The 22,254-nt window shown below is 41.7% G+C and overlaps 1 protein-coding gene across 8 annotated transcripts; it reads right to left on the bottom strand.

Annotated features, from left to right (window-relative positions):
• Nucleotides 1-1,090: 1,090 nt before the first annotated feature.
• IQCB1 (IQ motif containing B1) lies at nt 1,091-22,062 on the bottom strand. Of its 8 annotated transcripts, none has more exons than XR_011726478.1 (15): nt 21,234-21,824; nt 20,286-20,448; nt 18,477-18,606; nt 16,160-16,253; nt 14,993-15,092; nt 14,695-14,867; nt 12,256-12,368; nt 10,993-11,102; nt 7,696-7,838; nt 7,132-7,280; nt 6,549-6,677; nt 6,030-6,186; nt 4,743-4,972; nt 1,735-2,735; nt 1,091-1,569 (listed from the first exon to the last, which is right to left on the bottom strand). XR_011726478.1 is itself a non-coding variant. In XM_071746688.1 (14 exons), exons 2-14 carry the CDS (start codon nt 21,349-21,351, stop codon nt 4,743-4,745), a joined length of 1,809 nt encoding a protein of 602 aa, XP_071602789.1. In that variant the 5' UTR covers nt 21,352-21,522; nt 21,895-22,062; the 3' UTR covers nt 3,013-4,742. The 8 variants fall into 8 exon arrangements, 4 of the variants coding, with proteins under 4 accessions (XP_071602789.1, XP_071602788.1, XP_071602790.1 ...); XR_011726480.1 differs by having other exon boundaries at nt 1,091-1,575; nt 1,735-1,884; XR_011726477.1 differs by having other exon boundaries at nt 1,735-1,884.
• Between the last annotated feature and the right edge of the window lie 192 nt (nt 22,063-22,254).

Here is a 22,254-nt window from a genome sequence, read left to right as displayed (position 1 = left end):
TGCGTGCTCGGGACGCCTCGTGTTCCATATCCCGTAGCTTTCCTTCGGGCTGAGCTCCTCGGCGGTCCCTAACATCTGGTCACAGGTTGCACATCCTTTTGTCCTGAAGCGAGCGTGGCTCTGGTGACTTCTGAGGCTGCCTTCCTCTACCCGCCTTCGCAGGCTCCTACACGTGACGGGCAGTCTCGCTGGAGCCAGTGGAGCTGCTCAGAGAATAAAGCCAATGCCTTCCTTTTCCCCTGAGCTGAGCCGCATCCTGCATTTGCAACTATTTCGTTTTAATTTGCCAGTCATTTTAGGGGTAGCAGTGCCAGCTTGAACACCTTCTAGACAGTAAAGAGTTGGCAAATTTAATAGTTGCTTTGATTGTGTCGAGGATTAAGCGTCACGGTTCACTGGCTCTGTCACCCAGTGCTGGATTGCGCTGGGTCTTGCTATTCATCTTGTACGTGTGTATGTGCAGTTTGTTACAAACAAGCAGGTTCTGGGTTGGCAAAATGTGCTAAATGAAGCTTCCCTGATCAGAATTACTCGCTTTCGTGATTTTATTAAGTCATCAAGCACAGGTAAAGACATTGTTTCTGTTTGAGGATGTAACTGAACAGAGAGTAACTAAATCCTGCAGGGAAAAGTTGAATTCAGAAATTAATAGCGTGGCAACCCTTGAGCTCTTTCTGTGTGTTCAAGATATAGTTATACAAACGTTTTGTTTTTCTGGGGTCTGTCAAACTCCCATTTCACCTTACTAGAAAAACATTTCAGTGGCACTGATCTCACATAACATCCTCCATGAAGGCTCTTAAAACAAATTACAAACGCCACATATGAAACCTCCTCAGTAAGCTTCAGCAGAGAGAGAAAAAGACAGAGGCAGAGACAGAATGTGCTCAAGGTCACAGAGGAGTTCTTCAGCACAGCTGGGAAAAGCTGCCAGAGCCACAGTGTCCTCCCTCGGTCCTCACCCACCAGGCTTTGCCTTTCTGTCCTAAGAAAGCGGTCGGAGCAAACCCAGCCCTGCTTTCAGTGGGGGCAGGGGAGAGGACACACCCATCCTTTGATTCCCCTTGGTAAAGTTGGGTCTGTGTATTGCTCATTTAGAAAACAATCTCTTTATTTAAAAAAGAGTTTTTCGCTGTACGCGGTGATGCCCGGCAGGTGACCCAGTGTTACTGTGCTATGAAGAAGGACAGCAAGAAGAACTTGGAGAGCGACTGTGAGCTCCCTCTGCAAAGAACTGCCTCAGTTTCTGATGCATGCTGATTTTATAAATAGTCCTGATTCTGCTACTTGGAGAAAGCTTTCATTTCTCCTTGTCCTTGATGCACATGACACTCCGCAGTGGCGAGCAGATGTTTGTAGCAGATTCTGCTCCCATGGAAGTCAGCAGTGGAAGACGCTGAGGCGAGAGGTGAAATAGCATCGGGGTTATCTCCTGTCCCCGGCTCAGAGCTCCTGTTACAGCCAGGCTGAAAGGCCAAGAGACGCCCTTGGACTTAGCAACATCGTCTCAAGCTCATGCCTGTGTCTGCTGGAGATGAGCATCCTGTTGTGTGCAGAGGCCAGTCAGAGCTAAAGCTGACAAAAAAAAAAAAAAAAAAAAAAAAAAAAAAAAAAAAAAAAAAAAAGTGTCTGTCTGCATAAACAGGAATTTTCCTCAATTGCAGAAGCCAGCAGAGGACACTGCTTTGTCCCCAGCTCTGAAAGGGCTAAGTGATTTGTTTTGTTTGTTTGTACCTTTTGCTGCCTTCTTTCTTCCTTCTCCATGACTCTGGTGTCACCTTCAACAGAAGAACAGTTGCTGTCCCTTCTTTTTTATCTACATCCAAGATTTTGTTTTCCAGAATGTTGCTGCTGCTGTAGCAGTAATGCTCCTGTACAGCTTTACTTAAGGGGGTAGTGGAAAGAAACAAAACCACAAGACAAATTGGTCCAATTTATCAAGCAACAGAAACCTGCAATTCAGCTAAATCGCCCCCACAGGCCAGCTTAGGTGGTGTCAATATTTAATGACCTGAGCACTGCAGCTCTGACTTCACCTCTGCCCCTCCTCACATCAGAGTGTGTCCCCCCAGGTTTGTCACCACGCTGGTGAGGGAAGGCACCTCCTTGCTTCCTCTGGTGTGAGCAGGGTTTGTATTCAGGCTGCCAGAGCTGGGCACGACCATATTCTGCCCCTTTTCCTACCTGGCTGTACCACCTGTGTGGCACATTTTATGCCCAAGTAAAGCTCCCAGCTTTCTGGGTATACCTATGGTCTGCAAGAGCAAGACTGGACCCAACTAAGCTCACAGACTTGCCTGGGGCCTTTTTTTGTTTTTTTTTGTCTAACCCAGACAGGACTATTCATTCACCTGGTAGCAAGCTGGAGGTGGCTTCTGCTCAGGTGTCTGCATTTGTTCCCATTACTCAAGCAGGACTATTTTAGCCCAGGAGCTGCAGTGAAATAAATCACCAGCAGCAAGTCCTGCTCATGGCATAAGAGGACCTGAAAAGGGGAGGAGCCAAATTATGCCCAATCCCTCCCACCCATGAGTAAAGGGGAGTTTGGAGATCTCCTGCTGCACCCAGATTCCAAGGTGGCCGCAGTGATTGGCACCCAGCAGCATCTCCCAGCTCCAACCTGCTGCAGCAGCAACGGGAGCAAGTGACAGGTTAAATGTGGCTATAGGCACATTCCCTCATGGCTCCTTTGCCTTAGTTTCCCTTGTCTCTAAAACAGAGATGACTGAAGGCTCCTGGTGACAAGCACAATGTAACAAGAGGTATTTGTTTATATTTTTATAAGAGCAGTGGTGAGGCAGGGGAATTTGTACTGCTAGGTTGGTAATGAACAACCCAGCAGCTTGAATTCCTCCAGCAAGACTGCACCTTCAATCAGGCTCTCTGTTCACTTAAAAAAAAAAAAAAACCAACAACAACATTATCCAGAAAATTGAATATTATAAGGGGGGAGCTAATGATCTTTTCCAGTGGCATCGAGTGGCAGAGGCCGTTACCATTACAATAAATGGCTTGTTGGTAAGATGGCCTTATAATTCACTTGTTATTTAACACTGGCCAGGGGAGCTCATCTCCACATCAAGTACATTAAGTGAAGCACCTTCCTGAACATCCCCCTGTTGCTGAAGAGCTGTTATAATGAGGGTGATTAGGAATAAACATGATGGCAGAGGCTGCTGTCTCAAAATACTTTGGGTCAGTGCTGTACAGCAGAGGTGACTGTGATGTGCACAGAGGACTTGGGTATTTGTGAGGGAGCAGCTGACTTGCTGCAGTTCATCTGGAGACACTGGGCCTTTTCCAGTGCCAGAGCTGGGCAGCTGCTGGGCTTCCATCCCCTGAAGCACTGGGCCACTGTCCCCCAGCCCCTCCATTTTGCTGCTTGTAGGGAAAAGTCTCCTCTTAGGGACACAGCCTATAACTAACACCAAGGCTGTGCAGAACAACATGTAACTCAACAGACACTTGCAAGTGTCCTGGCAAATACTTAATGGATTGTTCCACCAGTTAACTCTTCAGGAAAGGACCTGAGAGCCAATTCAGTGCCTTCCAAATCACAGCTTTTTCACAAGAATTAACCTGGAGCACAGCTCTTCTGCTTGACAGCTGTCCAATTATTATTAATTTCAATTTATTAGATGCATCTGAGGGGGCTTGGGCTTCTGCCCACTATTTGCATTTATTTATTTTCCATTCATCTCCACTAAAATTAAAACTCAAAACCTTCTAGAGATAACGGAAAACAAAATATGCTGAACCAGTATTGCTGCCCCCATACAACTGGCAGAAATAACTGTCTTTTTCCCTCCTCTGCAGTGAGGTAAGTTTTAATCCTTAAGATTCTCTGGGCCTTTCATTTAAAAATAGCACAGGCACCTACAGCACTAGCTGCAGCCTTGAATTCTGCTTGCTTTCTGGGCACACTGGTAAGCAGCATCACTCAGCCTGACTGTGGGTTTTTACCCTGTCCTGAGTCCCAGTGACCACAGAGGCCCTGTGCTGCAGATCCTTCTAGATTAACCAGCATTTGGATGGTTTAAGTAGATGAATGGTCCAGATGGTCACACTGAAGCTACAATCCATATATCAGTTTGTACTGCACTTATGTTATAATGTGCTGCAATGGCTGTGGAACGAGCTGCCTGCTTTCAAAGGAAAACATAACCCAAGACTACTGGTATTTTTTTCTCTCCTTGCTGCTATTGAGGCTGGTGGAGGTTCCACAGGTCAAGCCTGCTTGTGCATTTTGGAGTTAGCTGTTCTACCCTGCCATAAGCACCCAGCCTGCCTAGTGCTTGCTTGACTTCTTACTGATGTCTTAGTTTGTTCTGAACCCTTCTGAGCCCTTCTTTACCTGAAAGCACATCCCCTGATAGAATGTGTTGCTATAAAAGCCCAGGCTTTTACAATGGTGTGAATCTTTATGCATCCAAGCGTGAAGAAAAACTGAAAAGCCCAAGGTTGTGAACTTACTTTTAAAGTGATATAAATTACAAAGTATATTCATTTACAGCTACAGTATTTAAATCCTATTTGCAACAGCACAATCAGTAGGATCTAACTGTTGAAGTACAGGAAGAAGTTATTAATAAGATAAATAAAATGCACCAAAAGAAGGCTTTGGTCTTTTTTCAGTGCTTTGTCTTACAATTCAAGCGTTTTCCTTCCTTCAAAACACACCCAAGTGAATGCACAGTGCAAGGTATGAGTCTGGCTTAGTAAGAAATTCTTCTGCCCGTTACCTAAAAGGATTTCCTGCCACCAATAAATAGTGTCCCCAGTTCTGCATTTAGGGCATCATCAGGAATGACATCATCCTCCACAAACTCCTCTCCAAGCTTCTTCCACCATGGCCAACGAGTGTATTTCAGCATCGTGTTGTGGGATTGTCTTGCCTTGATAGCTACAGGGACTGATCGACTCATAAAGACATCAAGGTCTTTTTCTGTGGTCTCTTCTAACCGTGGAGCATCTGTAAGAACAAGAACAGCAGGGCACTCTATTTTGTTTCATATAGTGTTGTTTTACAAGTGTTTCAAACAAAAAACAAAAATGAAAAAAAGGAGCACTACCCTCTCACTTCCCACTGTCCTAGGCCACTCCATTCCCCATGTTGGTAATTAGAGTTTTATGGCTGCATGATAAACCTGATTGGACAAGTAATCCCAATTAAGGCTAATAAAAAAGAAAAATTCATAATGGGGCAGGAAGAAGATGAGTGGAAAGCAGGACTACTTCATTCAGGTGCAGTGGTGGCATCCACCAAAATGACTTCTTGTTAAACTATGACCTAAGAGGAAGGTGCTGCTTGTTGCTACTGCTGGATCAGCACTCCTGGTGCAGGGTGACAGCAGTGTAGCATTTCCACCTCCCTGCCTGGGGTACCCAGCAGGAGGTGTTGCTGGCTGCCTGGTTAGGAGGTGATGTTAGCATGTGACAGACTAAGTAATAGAATTCAGTTAACTTGCTGAATTTCGTCCTGCTTGGGTGCTCTCTGATGGCTGCAGTTTGCTATTCTCACTCTTTCACTCCAAACTACTTGTCTGGAATTAAGATAACAGAAGAGTGGATTCTGTTTCACTTAAAGCCAGGCTAGAGTAAATTAAAACATGACTTGGAATTCATTGCTCAAAGATTTCCCTCTTTATCCGGAAGAGCTGAGAGCACTTCAACCAGCAGCTTATTTACAACACACAAAACCAGAACAAAGCAAAATAAATGTAGAGGAAGAGGTTGTGTGAGATCCCCTTCTTAGAAGTGCCTTTTACAGGTCCATTCCTTTTCTTGTGAATGCATCAGAGAGACTTCCAGCAGAAGAGTAAGCTGAAAAGCAGGTGTGTGTACTTGACCTACAGCAACACCTGGATAAACTTTAACAAAGCCTGAACCTCAAGATAAGGCGTTTGGCAAAGAAAGAAAGACATTTTAGTTTTGTAACAAGGGTTTGCCACTGCTCCCTCTAATTTTCTCTCTGAAGTAGTTTTTTCAAATGAGTGGTAATCAAAGCTGTGACCAGAGCAGTCACATACTCATCAGCAGCTCCACGTCGGTGTTGACCTGAGCCAGTAGCGCCTTTCTCCGCTGCTCTGCCCTCCTGTCCACTCTGCTCCTCAACAGGAACTGTGCCAGCCTCTCCTGAGCCTGCATATGTAATTCCTTACTCATTTCTTCTGACATTTGGGAAGCCTAGATGAAAACAGCAGTTTGTTATCATTAGGAGCTATTTTAAATCTTTTGGGAACAGAATAAGGTCTAAACAAGGGATGCAAATACTGTGCTTAAATTGTTAACTTAATAATTCTGCTTTCTCTCCAGTTATCTCCAAAACTATCATCAAATATATAAATTTTCCATTTACAGCTTGCTTTGACCCAGTTTATTAGATTAGTGGTCAAAATTCTCAGTATCCTAGCACCTTCCTCTCAAATAAGCAGGGATACCTCACATGGATTATCCTAATCAGATTTTATGATGCTGAATATATTTTATCCCTACAGTATTTTATGTTGCATCATTAATGCCAATTACAAAATTACAAAGAAACCAACCGGATGCAATTTGATGTAGTCATCCACCTGCTGCTGCAAAGCTACTCTCTGCTCATCAGTCAGTCCCTTGGGATCTTTCCAAGGAGAGAGAGGTCTTCTCCTTCTTCGTTTTTCCAAGAATTTACAAGCCTTTTTAAAGAACATATGACAATATTACAATGAGAGGCAGGAAGCTTGTCTTCTCCCTTTGTTTGTAATCAGTCAGCAAGGAAAAAATGTTTCAATACTGCAGCTATTAAAGCATAAATTTAGCTATGATGCTGAAAGACAACATACAACAACCATGAATGCTAAATAGTAACAACAGGCATAATAAATTACTGACTCATCTGCAGGGTGGTGAAATTCCAACCTTAGGTTTCACAGTGGCAGCTCTTGCATTTTAGTTACAAGATGGTATCTGGCTTTGTAACCTTTGCAAGGCTGAACCCACCTAAACAACTTGTGGCTCTAGACTATCATCCTCTGAGTAAGTTTTAAAGGAATGGCTACCTCAACAATAAGAGAATAAACAGAGCTTTTTAAGGCACTGCAATAATCCACTTAGTCCTAGCCATTCTCAGGACAAAGTATATATACTTACTGCTCTCTGAATGGTGACAGCTGCTTTGTACTCCTTAAGAGACTGTCTCTGTTGATGAAAATTTCTTCTTGCTCTATACCCTCGCCAGAATCTCTGGATAGTTAATGCTGATTTGCCCTCCATTTCCTCCATGTACTTATTTACCTGACCTATAAATGAAATAAAAATCCAGTTATATGACTGACCCAACAATTTCCATTTTTAATCCTCAAATTAGACAGCATCAAAAGAGATTGGGTGCTATCAGTTGGAAAGCCCTCTTCTTCCAAGGTCCACTGGCTGTGGGCCATGTCTCAGAGACTTGTAGCTGCAAAGGAGCTTTGTAACACATGAAATCTGGGTCTCTATTTCTCCTGTGCCATTTTGAAGGCAGCAGCTCTTGATCAGAAGTTATGGAGCCCTTGTAGAATTAGCATGTTCTCTGTCAGATGACTGGGGCAGAAGATAAGACAGTAAGATTGCAGTGCAAACAGACATGCAAGATCAGGAAATACATCTGGGGAAACTGTTCTTAAGGGGATCCAGGCAGCTTAATCTTCTGATATAGTTTAATATAAATCATACTGGCATGGATTATTTCCAGCAAGGCAAGCTGTCGTTCATGGAAGAGTCTCATGGCCCTCTGTCTCTGCAGTTGCATTTGCAGTTTCAGAGCCTCTTCTTCCCTCTGTTTTTTAAAATGCTGCAGTTCCTGTTCACGTTTAGCTCTGTAATACACATGAACATGAACAATTAGCTAAAGTTGTACATTTCTTAAAAGCATCTTTCTTTCTCATTGTGTTGAATGGTCCAGCATCAAGAGAGGAAATTCACAAAATAATCTGCCATGCCAGCTGTTGGCTTCAGGACCACACCAAGCAATGACAAATGACCTGCAAGCTAAAAAATTGCCACACTATCTACAGCCACCAAAAAATCTGAGCCAGTCACTCAATCTGCTATCAAATCAAAGTATGTATTTTTACTTATGATAAAGTTCTAAGGACCCTTACTGGGGACAATGCTCCATGTGGGACATTCAGAGCTAGCATGAAGCAGAACAACTTCATTCCATTATCTGGAGAAGAAGTAAAGAAACATCAGCCATCTGCTCCAGTGTGTACCTTTTTCCAGTGCATCCATCAGCATGCATGGTACCTGCTGTCCCTAACACACAGTATAATTTCTGTATGGACTGCAAGAGCAGATCAGAATATTAGCTGTTAAGGCTCACTTCTGAAACTTGGAGGATTGCTTTTCTCCAGGAAATACACACTGATACATTTTCTCCATCTCTAGCTTTGTTAACGGAACACTAGGAAAGAATTTTCTTGCAAATTTTTCCTGACCTGTAGTAGTTGTAATTTGATGTTGGGATGTTGCCCGCTGTGCTTGGAATTGGAAAAGCCCCAGCAGCTGTTTCTCAGATGAGACAACTGAAAACTCTGTAACTAGACCTGGAGTGTTTAAGTTAATAATAGCCTGTGTATCAGTTACATACACCCTAGAATATTAATAGACAGAGTAATATATTAATACTAATAGGCTGATGTATTAATACATCAGTCTAATACTGAGACTGCTTGGACATGGTTCCAGTGAAGCATGAGGAGCTGTGAGGTAGGGCTCCTCCTCCCTTCAATACCCCTTCTCATCCCAGTGGACCTGGCTGCATGCTTGAAACTTTACAAGTTCACCCTGCAGTGGGGTGATGATGTGACTCTTCTGTTCAAGCAAAATCACTTGCCCACTCAGGACCTGAGTACCTCCACTGGGCCCACAGCCCTGAGTTCTGCATTCCTCTAGCTTTTTGCTAGGGACAGGGAAAGGAGGACCTTAAGCACTGGGAAAGAGAACAAATGGACAGAGCACAGGCATAAATGGTTATGGTTAACCACAGGCTGCCAAAAAGGGGGCAGAAAAGACTGTAGACTAGAACTAATATCCAGAAATTTTGGTATTGCTGCATCTTGCATGCCTCTAGACCCACAGTACTATTAAGTTATTCATGTGCTTCCCATCACTAGGACCAGTTGAGCTGTAATTTTTCCACCAACCATTCTTTATCCTCAGTCTCTGTACCTGGGTAGGAAAAGATGGGTTGGAAGCTATTGTGTAAAAGAGATGTGTTGGATTTAAAGCTCTGGCTCTAACTGATAAACAGCCTCCACCATGAGCTGAGAAACCATAATCCTTTCACAACAGCAGTGCAGACTTGAAGCATGCCCACACATCTACCAACAGAGACAGATCATAATCTGTATGATCACATCAGAACAGTCTCAAGGAAACTAGAGGTTTTCAGCCAACATATTTCTGTAAAGGCTGTAAATCTTTGCTTTTTAAATCCAGGCAGGCACATATTATAAGTGAAATGATGTCACAGGATCAAACAGGACTTTTGCTGACATTTTCTAGATAACACTATTAATAATTTCCCCTAGAAATCTATCTGCTCCGCTAGGTGGAAAACTACAAGAATTTTTCACTGACTTCTCAGATGTGCATCTGTGAAACTACTAACAGTGTCTGTCAGGTATTTAAATGTTTATTTGACAGTGCTTCTTTCCAATGTAGTCTTCAAATGTGTTCTTCATTCTCTCTTCCTCCTAATACAAGACAGATTCATTTGCACAAGACCAGACTGTGACAGCAAAATGCCTCTGAAGTGAAGCAACACACACACAACAGGATCCAAACTTCCTGTGGTAGTTTGTGGCACAGATCAACCTCCCTCTGATCATCTCTTTATATATAGATATACATATTTATACAGTTTGATTTACACAAGACTAGTACAAATTATTGCTATTTTAGCAGTCCTACAATTAGCTATGTAGCACTGAACAAAGCTCAAGGGAAGATTACAATATTAACTGAGGAGATTTTTCTGAAACCATGAAGTTTCAGAAGTTTATAATTTGCAGAGCTTAGGAACTTCCACTGCAGCTGCAGGTGAGCAGAGTTTGGAGTTTCAACCTCAGCAGTGTTTAACCACGCTTGTTCTAAAATAAATCTGTGAATATAACAAAACCCCAATTGTTAAAAATTCAAAAATACTCTTGAAAGCTTTCCTAAAGTCACACTTACAGTATTCCATACACTATTTTTCAGCATAACAGTAACTACAGCTTTGACCTAGACAGAAAAAGAACAGAGAAGCTGTACAGTTACTATTATTATTATGCTATTATCATAATACTATTACTATTATAGATTGTCCAACATTTTCTTAATGCCATTCTGGATGACAAACCATAACTGTCTGCTTTCTAGCACCTTGATCATAATGCAATGTGACTTAATTGATTTGTAAGATCTAGTTTTGACAGAGTAGCACTCCACATGCAAAGAAAGGCTGAAAAAACACTTCTGTGGAGTTCAAACTTGATTTAGATCCCTTAACCTATGTTACATTCACACTAAAATTTTAAAAATAGTTAGCCTAATATGTGGTGTTATTACTGCTGAAATCATACTTCAAGTAAGAAAAATATTATTTATGTAGCTTCATTCATCTGAGGAGCTCCAAGTCAGAGGATATTATTTCTAGATCATTGGAGTGACACTATTTTGGACAGTCAAAGATTTCAAATATTAAGAACAAGATCTTGCAAGTGCTATACTGACCAAGCACTGTGGTCCCTGGTTTCTCTATCACTCTAATATGGTAGACTGGAAATTTCAGGACAGTTCCCCATTCAATTTAGAGTGGAAGTTGGTACCAAGCTAACTGTGAGCCAGTTCACTGCTCCACCACAAGTACATCATCTTCAGTGCTATCCCATGTTACAGTGTGCCACGTTTCAGTCTTCCACATGCCAAAATTTTTTACACTGAGAACATATACTCCAGTGCTCTTTACAAAGCCATACTGTTTACCTGAAGCTTCTCTGTAAAGCAGTCACTGCTTGGGGTAGTTTTTTCAGCCTTTTCCTTGTTTGAAATCCTCTCCACGTAGCCTGGATTATACAAGCTGCTTGATGCTGCCTCTGAAATTAATAAAGCAGTTGGTAGTATATTTTCTTTGCATATAAACCCATTTTCTTACTGCTTGCATATTTGAAACAATCTCAACATTTGGCCAAACCCTATCAGTTCTCAGATGCATGAAAATTCAGTATTTGTACCAGCTTGGGGAAATTAAGTTATTAAGACAGTTATTATCATGAAACCTGTACTTGCCCAAAAGGCAGCTAATCTAACCTGGACTGATACCCTCTGTAGTAAAGAAATGAATCTACAGCACATTTATAAGATATATATTAGCTGCATTACTTGATGTTAGTAATTTGTCTTTAAAACATCTGAAACACTTGATATTTCAGATGGTTATGCAATGAAAACACCTACACTACCGAGGACAGAAAGACAAGTTTAGAGACAGAGCAGCAGGTTACATTTTCAGTATGATCATAAGACACTGAAATGCAACAACCATGGGAAAAAAAGAATCAAATCTATTATCTTAAATGGAATTGAAAAAACAAAACAAAACAAAAAAACTCCCACAAAAGCCACAACACAAAATACCCTGTTCTGTGGAAGATGAAAGCAGGTCTCTACAAATATAACTCTGATTTTCTTTAAAGTACTGCCTCTCAGAAACTTCAATGTAAAATTTTTCTGTGAAGTTCATGAAACACACATAGTTTCTTCTATTGGGAATGAAGCCCAGGTGTTCTGGCTGAATGTTTTATCTATATGATTTAATTCTATGTGAATGCTGCCTACAATATGGAGATCTACATTTTTAACATTGAGGTAAGAAAAGCAGATGCAGTTATTTTTCTTCTATAGCTAGCAAAACTAAATTATTTTTTTCTCCCTACAGAAGTTTTCTCCCTACAGAAGTCCCTATAGAAGTCTATAGTGAATCTACAACAGAAAGTCAATTTCTTAAGTCACAGTCCCATACCTTAATCACTGGACAATTTCTTGATGTCTTCAAAAGTTATGGAGGGGGAAAAATTAGTAAATTTTTAAAATAAGTAAATAGGAAATTTTAAAATCTATTAATATAGTGAAAATGTAACACAGGCTTTGATAAATGTAATTGAAGTTATACAGTAAATCCATTCTAAAAATACATTTGACACATATAACTTGGATTTCACACATAGAAGTCTCATTAAACTTCAGCACCTCCATTTCTCCTTTTCCACTGGATTCTTCCAAGGACAGCAGGTCCAAGAGTTGACCGAGATCCCTGTCAAATCCTTTGCCAGTCCACTGCATACTTAAAAGCCTTTTTAATCCTAAGGGAGAGAAAAGAAGCATACGATACCTCAGTATTTCAAACTAAAAATTTTCAAGTAAAAAAATCAAATCTGATTCTGTGTGCACAGGAATACTAGATTGGAGCTGAACACCATCAGTTATCTTTGAGTTTCAATACAGGATACTATATAACTGAATATCTGGTGCTCCAGCCATCACAGAGAAGTATTAAACAATGACTGTAATTTTTTATGTCCAAGTCACTATCTCTTGTGTCTACATAACTGGCAGTTAAATTATCAATGCACTTTCTGTGTCTTATCAGCAAGTCATTGTAAGGTACCAAAAGGATGTAAAGCAGCATGTTCGGTTTTATTAGCACTTTCATATCTTTCATAATAACATGTACTTATTTATAACTGGAATTCTTTGATGTCTTATCTGCACAGTGTAACTGGGAGTGCATGTGCATCCAGTCCCTGAGATAGCACAGCTTTTAAGGTTCACAGTAGCTAAAAAGCATACTGTGCTCTCCCCACAACATCCATGCTCCCTGTACAGGACTCAAGGTGAGAGCAACACGTGATTTTTAGCTTTGTATCAAACAAATCCAAGAGCCAAGAGTTCTGCAGTGAGTTGGAGGGAGAAGGAAGCAGGTCAGGAATTAGAGATGTATTTGGATAGCCTGCTGGAGAACTACAGATGCAAGTAACTTTTCCATCGTTGAGTCATTGTTCATAAGCATATTCATACACTGGGGAATTCCAAGGAATAATCCATCATATATGCTTACAGGACCTGGATATACAGCACAAAGTCCTTCATGCAAACAGAAACAGCACCTCTGTTCTATCCCACATGCACCTTTTTGATAAAATGATTTTGGTTAAAGACTTGAGAAGTGAGACTACAAATGAAGTCAGTGGCTGCCTGAACTCTGCAGAAGCTGACAGCTTGGCCACACAAGGCAGTCTCCTCACAGGAGTCCTGTGGATCTGACACAACTCTCTGCCAGTGTCCACACAAACTACATATCCAGATGCACCTCTCAGCTACTGACAGGGCACAACTCAAGTGTACCTCTAAGGTGTGTCCTGCAGACAAAATGACCAGGCCCTCCTGGAAACCTGATATAAAGACAAGTGCAGGTCATGCAGGTGTGAGGTTCAGGCACCTCTGGCAGGCTGCCCTTCCTGACAGGAAATACCTCACACTGGCAATGGCTCTGAGCTGCTGTGGAGCCAAGTTATTTCAATGAGAGGGTCAGATGGTAGAAATGCTATCATACTTTTTTTGCTGCTGTTCCTCAAGTTATCTGAAGAATTCCAAAGCCTGAATGAAAACTAACATACAGACTCTAACTTAAAAAAAAAAAAAAGTTCTGTTTTTTTTACTTAGTGGAAACAGCAAACATGTACAGAAGAGAGAAGAGTCTCTAAATGACTGTAGCATATTGTGATTCAAGAGCAAAATAAAACATAATTCTTTGGTGGGAGACTTGCAACTCTTCAGAAAAGTCAACATTCTACAGATGGGATGATCAGATGACCACAGCAGCTTCACAAGAATCTACCAGCCTTAGGCACATTACACTTTCTTTCAAACCAAAAGAATGCCCTTCTCTCTTAATCCTGTGGGCAAAAGGATGACAAAGCTGCCCATCTGGTCCAGAATTTACCTGGCTGGCATTGCCTAATAAGTACTCAGCACAAGCATAAAAAAAGGGAACAGGAGCTTTTTGTCTAGCATATCCACTTCTTACTGTCCTTGTCCCCAAAGGACTGACTGAGGCTGCTCACAGGTAGTTCTGACCATCAACAACATATGAAAGACTTGGCAAATATCAAAGCCTCTTTCTTACTCTCCATGGGCATGATAGAGGACAAAGGTGTTTCCTAGGGCTCCCTGATAGGCTAGAGACAGAAACATTAAATGGGACACCTCATTAAATAATGAGCAACACAGAGAAAATTACATGAGTTCTAAGCCTCAAGACAAAATGATAAACTCAATTATGAATTATTGGAAAGAGTTCATTCCAATCACTCAGACATCAAGAGACACAGGAAAAGAGATGCAGAAAGAAAGAAGCATAGTCTGTAAGGTTGGAAGTGACAAACAACAGTTTAAGAAAGTTGCCACATGCAGAGTCCTCAATACACACACAATAAATCTAGGAAACAGAAGGAGGTTTGATACTTTCAACTACTATGGAAATGAAAAGTTTTTTTTTAAAAAGCAACACAGCACTGCAGTTTCCATCTCTCTTGGATAGTTATTGAACCCAGGGAGGAAACCTCCATCTTTGTATTTTTGCAGTGAATATAAGAGGAGGCCCCTGTATTGTTCCCACATGTTACAAACCTTTGTAGCGATCTGAGAGTAAGCCCAGAAGCTGCTTGCAAAATGTTGCCACCAGCAATAGCAGTTTTGTAGCAGCATTTCCTATGACAGGATTGGTGGTAGACGAAAGCTTATAAACAAGTTCATCCAAAACAAAGTGAAGGGTCTCTTCATCAACCTGAAGCAAGACAGAACTTTAAAAACAAAGAAAAAAAAAAAAAAAAAAAAAAAAAAAGGTGAGGGGACAGAGTTGAAGTGTTATTTGCAAACTACTTAAAATGTAGAATTCAGAAAAATCAACAATATAAAACCAACTAACCTATTGACCCTCAAAATATTGTGTAAAACAGACATCATTATAATTGCTGTTTCAACATCATCTGTTATTAACAACTGCAGGAAGTGGTCATTTTGCAGTACTGTAAAAAAAAACAAAACAAACAAGCAACAAAACCAAACACAATAATAAGTAAAAAAGGAATCACACAAACAGAACCAGACTTGAAAAGACCATAAAACAAATACACTCCATTATGGAACATAACCCATAGCAAGGAAACCAGATACTGTTTCTGAAACAAACTCTCTCTTTTATAATTTTCACACTGAAAAAATTTTTACTTGTATAAGTAAACTACATCAACATTGAAAAAACATGTTGAGCCCTGTTTTTCTGCCTTCGGATATCCCACAGGCACTGGTGCTACAATGGAATAAAAGCTTTAAAACCTTTTATGCTACACTAGTATCAGTTTCTTAGTGCAGCAGAACTATCACTGGGGCAACAATATCCAGAAAGGACAAGAGTTTCAACCTCAGCAGTTTCTAACATCAGGTTTATTTAATGCAAATTCATTGATGTCATTAAAGCACCATCTTTATGATTCCATTTTATTTTTTATTCTTTTATTCCTACTGTCTAGGTATTTAGTAATTTTTCTGGCTGTATGGGTTTTTAGTTACACATCCTGTGATCTTTAGATTTTTGTGTTCTATGTTAGAAATAAAACAGAATTCTGCTTTTTAAAATCACCGTGATTAATATTGGTTTAATTGAAAGCTTATTTTGGTCAGATGTGTAGAGTGAAGTTTTTTAAGTATTTGTAAAATTTCTTGGCATAGCAACAACTTTAGAAATCTGTTTTCAAGTCTAAATTCCTGCCTATGTTAATCACACACAAGTTAAAAGAGATCACCTGTGTCTTATCAGGAAAAGAATCAGATTTTTTTAAAGGTATAGAATTACACAGGGAAATTACAGGAAAACACTCTCAATGTTACTGTCTGAAAGACTGGCAGGGGAACTCCTTAGTATTTCCCTTAAATGGATCTTTTCCATTTTAGATATTGCTGTTTCTGTTGAGTAGACCACTTCAAGAGGTTGATTTAACATCTATTCCAATTTTGAAAACCAGGTGGTGATCAGCTGATTCTCGATTCCTGTAGTTGCCACAAATAAGTATTCAGGTGTTTTATTTTCCCTTACCACATGCTGTAAGTTGAACATGCCCACCGAACAGCCAGCAGATGGCATCAGTTACTGTTTGGAACCAGTGTAAAAAATCTTGCTTATCTTTATCCTAAACAAAAAAGAAATAGGTGAAACCATGTGTATGAATCTTCACTGAGGACTTCAGCTTGATGTAGTGGCAAGGCTTGTGTGTTTCAGGAAGATGGACACCAAAACTCCATCAGATTCCTGGATGAGGCTGATTAAACTGTAGGAACCAGTCAAAAAAGCCCAAACAAACTTGCAAGTCCTTCAAGGCCAAAGATCAAGCAAGAAAATCTAAACATACAAAAAAACAGAGCATCTGTTCCTGAAAAAAAATTGTAACAGGGAGAAAAAAAGTCTTGTTTACTCCTTAAAATATATTTGATAGTATAGGAGGACAAAGAAGACAAATAATAGTTCAGTACAAATGCAACACATTTAGTCCACAAAGTGGGAAATATATTCGTTAAGATTAAAGCACGAGGAAAAAACCAAAAAAGGTATGAGGTGTCCAGGGAAACAGTTAAAATGGAAAAGGCTCCTAAAAACTGTTATGGTGATGCTTAAAATGCAGCTCATAGTTGTATGTCTGGGATCAAGCATCAAACCACTGTTAGGCTGAAGTCTGATCAGTGTCCAACTGCCTGTGTCCTGGGCTTACCTGTGATAACACTGGCCTGGAAAAAAAAATGACCAGGAAGAATCCAGGTTTGAATATGTGAACACACAGACAGACATGCAGTCTGCAGTCTGAATTCCAGGTGAGAGCCCAAAAATCTAAGTCTGGGAGATGGGAAAGCAAAGGGGCTTCTAATGGTGCTACATCACTGACAAATATTGCTGTAAAGCCTTGGCCAGACATCTCCCACATTAATTGATCCTCCACAAATAAAACTCCAGAAAGCCTATTCCTAGAGCCATGCTGTAAGCACAAGCCCTCAGTCACAGTTTAACTTTGCATTTGGTTCTTACCATGAGAGATACAAAATCACAGTAGTAAGTTAAACTGTAATATTATCTGTTCTCTGTTGTGGCAACACATCAGTTTCTGAAAGCTATTTCAGTGCTTCCCTTGACTTCAAAGATTTACACAAAAAACAGATGAGGGCAGAGTAAACTACAAATCTCCACTGGGAGAGTGGGATTTCCAAAGTTCCACTGAGCAAGCACCAAGTCTGGGTGCCCAGTCACCTCTGAGACCACAAGGTCTGAAAGCCAAAGTATGAATTACAATGTAGACTGAATTTGCATTCAAAAGAAATCTTTGCCCACAAGCATGACTCAAGTGTGTAGGCTGAGACATAATAAGAAAGTGTGGGGGAAATTACATATTGTGGATAAGACTGGAGTCTCCTGAGATGTCATTCAGGAAGCTTCCTTCTTAAGCACTAAATGCTCTTTCTGAAGTATTGAGCTAACAGAAAATATGTTACTCTGCTGATGCTTTCTGAGAACTGATTGTTTCTGGTGTCCATCACAATACTCAGTAAGAAAACTGACTAAGTGCAAAAAGCCAGTGAGCCAAGAAATGAAATACTATGAAGAGACTGAGATACAAAAAGAAACTATCAGAATCCATGAGGTTGGTTATTTAAATTATTCATGGGTTTCGTTTGTTGGGGTTTTTTTTTCCTTCTAAATCTGGAACACAGAGTGCTTCAAAAGCATGAGGAAACCTTGTTGGGCAAAACCCTTCTTCTCTGAAATGAGAAATGTGAGAAAGTGATCAAATATACACATTCACAGTCTGCCTTTGGGGTTCCCAACAGGCGGGTTCAGAAGTAGTAAGGATTTTTGGAATTTTTTGCCCATTTTGTGGCAGAAATTGCATGGCAAAACAAACTTCAACAAAACTGTTTTAAAGTCTTAAGACTTCCTAAACCTCTTCTGTAAAGCTGAATAAAGCAGTGGGAACAGAGCCTTTACAAAGACCAAACTAATTAAATGCAAAGTTAAAGAGACATTACCGTGACTGGGATGCTGCTTTTTGTAAGGCATTCCTTTCTGTCAAACCGCTCTAATTCTTCTATCCTGCTTTCAATTGCATTCCTGCCCCCTGCCTTTACTTGTGGAAAGCAGGAGCCAAACTCTCCAAACAAACCTATGGTAACAAAGTAGCTTTGCACACCTCATGGCCCCAAGCTTCACAAGGACAGATTTCAGTTTCGAAGTTCCAAGGCATAAGAAAAACTACTGTAATACCTGGAAAATAAATTTTCATAATACACTATCCCCAGAACAATATCCTATTTATAGCTTAGAGAGCTTACAGAAGTTCTCTGCTCTTTTAAACATGAAATTTAAATACCTTGATCACTCGGATAAATCGTGCCTGCAAGCGTCTCCCCAAAACCAGCAGGTTGTCTATGACTGAAGGAAGGAATTTCTTGTAAAATTCCTCAGGATCTTCTTTCACATCTAGCCCTACACAACAATGACTGAAATGGGAAGAAAAAAAAAAAAAAAAAATCAACCTGAATAGTCGAGGGCCTGTTTGAACAGCTTTGAATGAATGTCACGTCACAGGAGCAGAAATGCTTCACTGGCATGGGACAATCCAGCAGTGAACAAGAGGGAACTGCTGTGACTGGCTCCAGGGGAGCTGCCTCAGAAGGAAGGGAATCACTGGCAGGCTGCAGACAGCAAGGTTATTGCTGCTTTTTATAGCATGGCTCAGCCTAAAACACAGCCAAGGCACTTTCTCCTTTAGCTTCATCAGATCTGCTCAGGCTTGTTCCACGTGCTAGGGAAGGGCTCTGACGGTCATAAAGAGGGGAAAAGAAACCCCAAACAAAAAAAAAAAAGACAAAACAGAAAGGTAGATAAAAACCTGAGAAAGGAAACCTGATGATCCCCCACCCCCTGCCTGGGGGGCAGATCAGGCACGGAAAATGTGCACAAGTAAAACAGTACTTAGCACAAAATTTTCAGTGTGTCTCCCTACAACTTCTCTCTAACAGAGGAATACACATGGACTAGAAATCAGTTCTTCAAATCTCCTTTTTACTCAGTGCAAACAGGTTGGTCATTTCTTGAAGACATTTTACAAAAAAATGAATGTTTTCTACTGTAAAGTTTTTCAGTTTTGCACTCTGCATTGATAGTAGAGCAACACAGGAGTTTTCCTAAATTCTTATGAGTTTTGCTTTCCAACACCTTATCTAGGCTTTAACTTTTTGTGAATGCACACATGTAAAGCTTTGATTACCAGTGCCCTTGGAAATCAAATTCAGGGCATGATGCTGAGATTCATCTAGTTACAAAAGGACATTTTTATGGCTAAAATAAATGTCAGTTTTCTCTGACAAATTAAATAGCTTACAGGGGGTGATTTAAGTACCACACAACTCCAGTGGTAAATCTTGCATCTCTTAGTGAAAATCCTGACATTAAAAATTCATAATGCAGATATGGCATAAATAAGAGGTGGCTGCCTAATTGCTTCATGCCTTAGCATTTTGCTCCCTAGTTAAGCAAAAATCAAATACAGCTAGGAGAAAATTTAAAGCTTCTTATTTTTCCTGACATTGAAAACTGAGATTGGATCACTGGGGGTTTGAGTTTAAAACTTATCTTATTTATTAGCTAAGAATTAAACTTAATTATGTCTTTTTTGCAATATCAGTACATCAAGCTATCTAGTCTGTATGAAATATTATGTTTAAAATGTAAATTGATATTTAAAACAGGTAGATTAAATAGATATTTAAATACCAAGCCAAGCTGTGAGTCAATCAGGCTGAAGACTTTTGCAAGATGAAATCTCAGTAAACAAAGTTTTTAAAATAACCACAGTTCTGAGTAAGAACTATGACACTAATGAGTACTGTTCACAAAAAAGAGGTAAAGCCCAAACAAAAAGTGTTCCCACCAAACAGTTTACCCAGCTCCACGAAACACAAAGCCAATGAATTAAGCAGGACCAATTAGGCTATGCCTGACCCCCTGCTCTTGACTGCTCCCTGCACTTTAACCCTGGCCTTTCCTAAGCAACAAACCCTGCTCTGGATGGGAGCCAATGTATTACAGATTGAAAGAAAAAGAGGAAGATGAAACACCAGAAAGAATACAAGAAGAAAACTTCTTAGTAATCTTTTTTTTTTTTTTTTTTTTTTACCTTAGTATCTCTGCTAGCTGGGCAGCAGTAGCCCAGCCTCCATGCAGCCTAGAGTGGTCTTGCCTAAGGACCAGCATGCAGTATTGAGTAAGTTCATGATCATATATATCTTGCTTAATTTTTTTGGATTCTTCACATCCCAAGGAAGCACTGTTTAAAATTCCTGTGTGAAGGAAGCAGGAGACAAAGAGAATATAAGATTTTGATGTCCAAGGTTGTTTTTTTTTTTCTTTTCCCAAAGTCTTAAGGTAATTGTAAAAGTGATAACAACAGCATAAAATATTTTGTCAGCAATTTCTACTTCTACAGCTACAATCCATTTGTTAAATTATACTAGAATTTGAAAGGGTCACTAAACTTAGGTTGCCATTTTCTCACTACACGTTGAGTAGTAAAACATACATTAGCTGGGATATAGCCTATTTGTATGAATTTCCTTGGCCAGATAAAACCACAACCACTGTGAAGCACACAGCTTCCTTATAATTACATCCCAATTTAGAACAGGACCTAACTTGTTTCTACCATTTCTACGAGCAGTGGCCATGTGGCAAAAGCAAAGACAGGGGGAGACACACAGGACCATGATTGCGTTTCTATGCCAAGATGACAACTGAATACTGACAACCCTTCCAGCTCTGTGCCCACAAGCACTGAGGAAATGATTTTGACCATGTCTCAGATCCTTGCCCACATCAGCAGGGGTCTTACAAACACACAGCTGAGTTCAGAGAAAAGACTTCCATTTCCTCCACAATTCCTCCTCTTTATTGCTGGCAAGCCAAATGCCACACAATACCACTCAGGATAAGCCATGTTATCAACCTTAGAAACCCTCTAGCCCTGCCAGAAACATTCAGAAAAACCTTCTGTATTTGAGAAGGTGGACGTAAGGACTGCTCGTACTTTGCTACCTCATCCTTTTAGTTTAGAGACGGTATTAATTACCCTTTAACTTCAGAAGAAGCAGGGGGATGTCCTGTTCTCTGCTCTCTGTGACCTGAGCAGCTAAGGCCTGTACTCGGGGGTCCGCAGCTGCCAGATCCGCGCTGCGTGCTCTGGCCATAGGAACCAGAGAGGGACCGCAGTGCCGGCGACTCGGGCTTCTTTCCCTTTTGAGATGTTTCGGTGCAGGTGCGGGCTCCTTAAGCGCCACGACTGCCGCCAAACCTCCAGCTCCTCCACCATCAGCTGGAAGCTCAGGCGCTGCTCTACGCCTCGGGCACCGGGTCTCCCCCTGAGGAAGGACACAAAACATGGAGGAAATCGCATCCGCTCTCCCTCCCGTCGCTTCTCGGGGCCGCGGGCCTGGCTCTGCCGGCAGCGCAGGGCTCCGGCCGGGCAGCCCCAGAGAGGCCCCACGGGGCGGGCAGCGCCAGGGGCCTCCCCGAGGCCCGCCGGGGAGAAGGGCGGGGGGGAAAGAGGCCGCGGAAGGGCGCTGCCCGCCGGCAGGGCAGCGAGGGAGAGCTACCCAGTCCCACCAGGGTCACCTCAGCCTCGTCACCCCCACCCCACCTCCGCCAGTGGCGGTCCCGATGCCCCCGATCCCCGGAGCCGGGACGCTCTGAGTGGCCCCTTCACCCTCACCCCCCCACACACCCGCTCTCACCGCCACGCGGGGGCTCCCCCACTTCAGCGAGGGGGCCGGGGGGTAGGGAAGGGGGGGGTGCAGTTACTGAACCCGCCGGCTCTAACCCCACCGCCCCCTCACACCCCTCCCCTCCCCTCCCCTCCCTTCCCAGCTGTGTGGTCGCGGCCGCTCTCCACCAACCAGCGCTCTCCCCTGCAGGAGGAGGGGCTCATTTGCATATCCGCGTGCAGGCTGGCGCCGCCGCCTCTTCCACTCGTGCAAATCTACAGGGAGGGCGCCCAATCCCAGCCCTCGATTTATGTGACGTCACAGGGGGAGGCGGGGCTCCGCCGCCGCCGGCCAATGGAAGATCGAGTGGGCGGGGCCTCGCCCCGGCGG

This window comes from Heliangelus exortis, chromosome 6 (genome assembly GCF_036169615.1).
Source record: "Heliangelus exortis chromosome 6, bHelExo1.hap1, whole genome shotgun sequence".
In the NCBI taxonomy this organism is placed as follows: domain Eukaryota; kingdom Metazoa; phylum Chordata; class Aves; order Apodiformes; family Trochilidae; genus Heliangelus; species Heliangelus exortis.
The sequence above is the reverse complement of the archived record's forward strand: the minus strand, read 5'-3'. Positions and strand labels throughout refer to the sequence as shown.

Excerpts from the sequence above, each read along its gene's own strand:
- IQCB1 (XM_071746687.1), bottom strand. The coding sequence starts at position 21,543 with ATGTTTTGTGTCCTTCCTCAGGGGGAGACCCGGTGCCCGAGGCGTAGA. Across the intron at positions 18,607-20,285 it reads CAGCTAGCAGAGATACTAAG|TCATTGTTGTGTAGGGCTAG; the intron begins GTAAAAAAAAAA and ends TTCCCATTTCAG. Across the intron at positions 6,678-7,131 it reads CTGTCACCATTCAGAGAGCA|GCTTGTAAATTCTTGGAAAA; the intron begins GTAAGTATATAT and ends TTCTTTAAAAAG.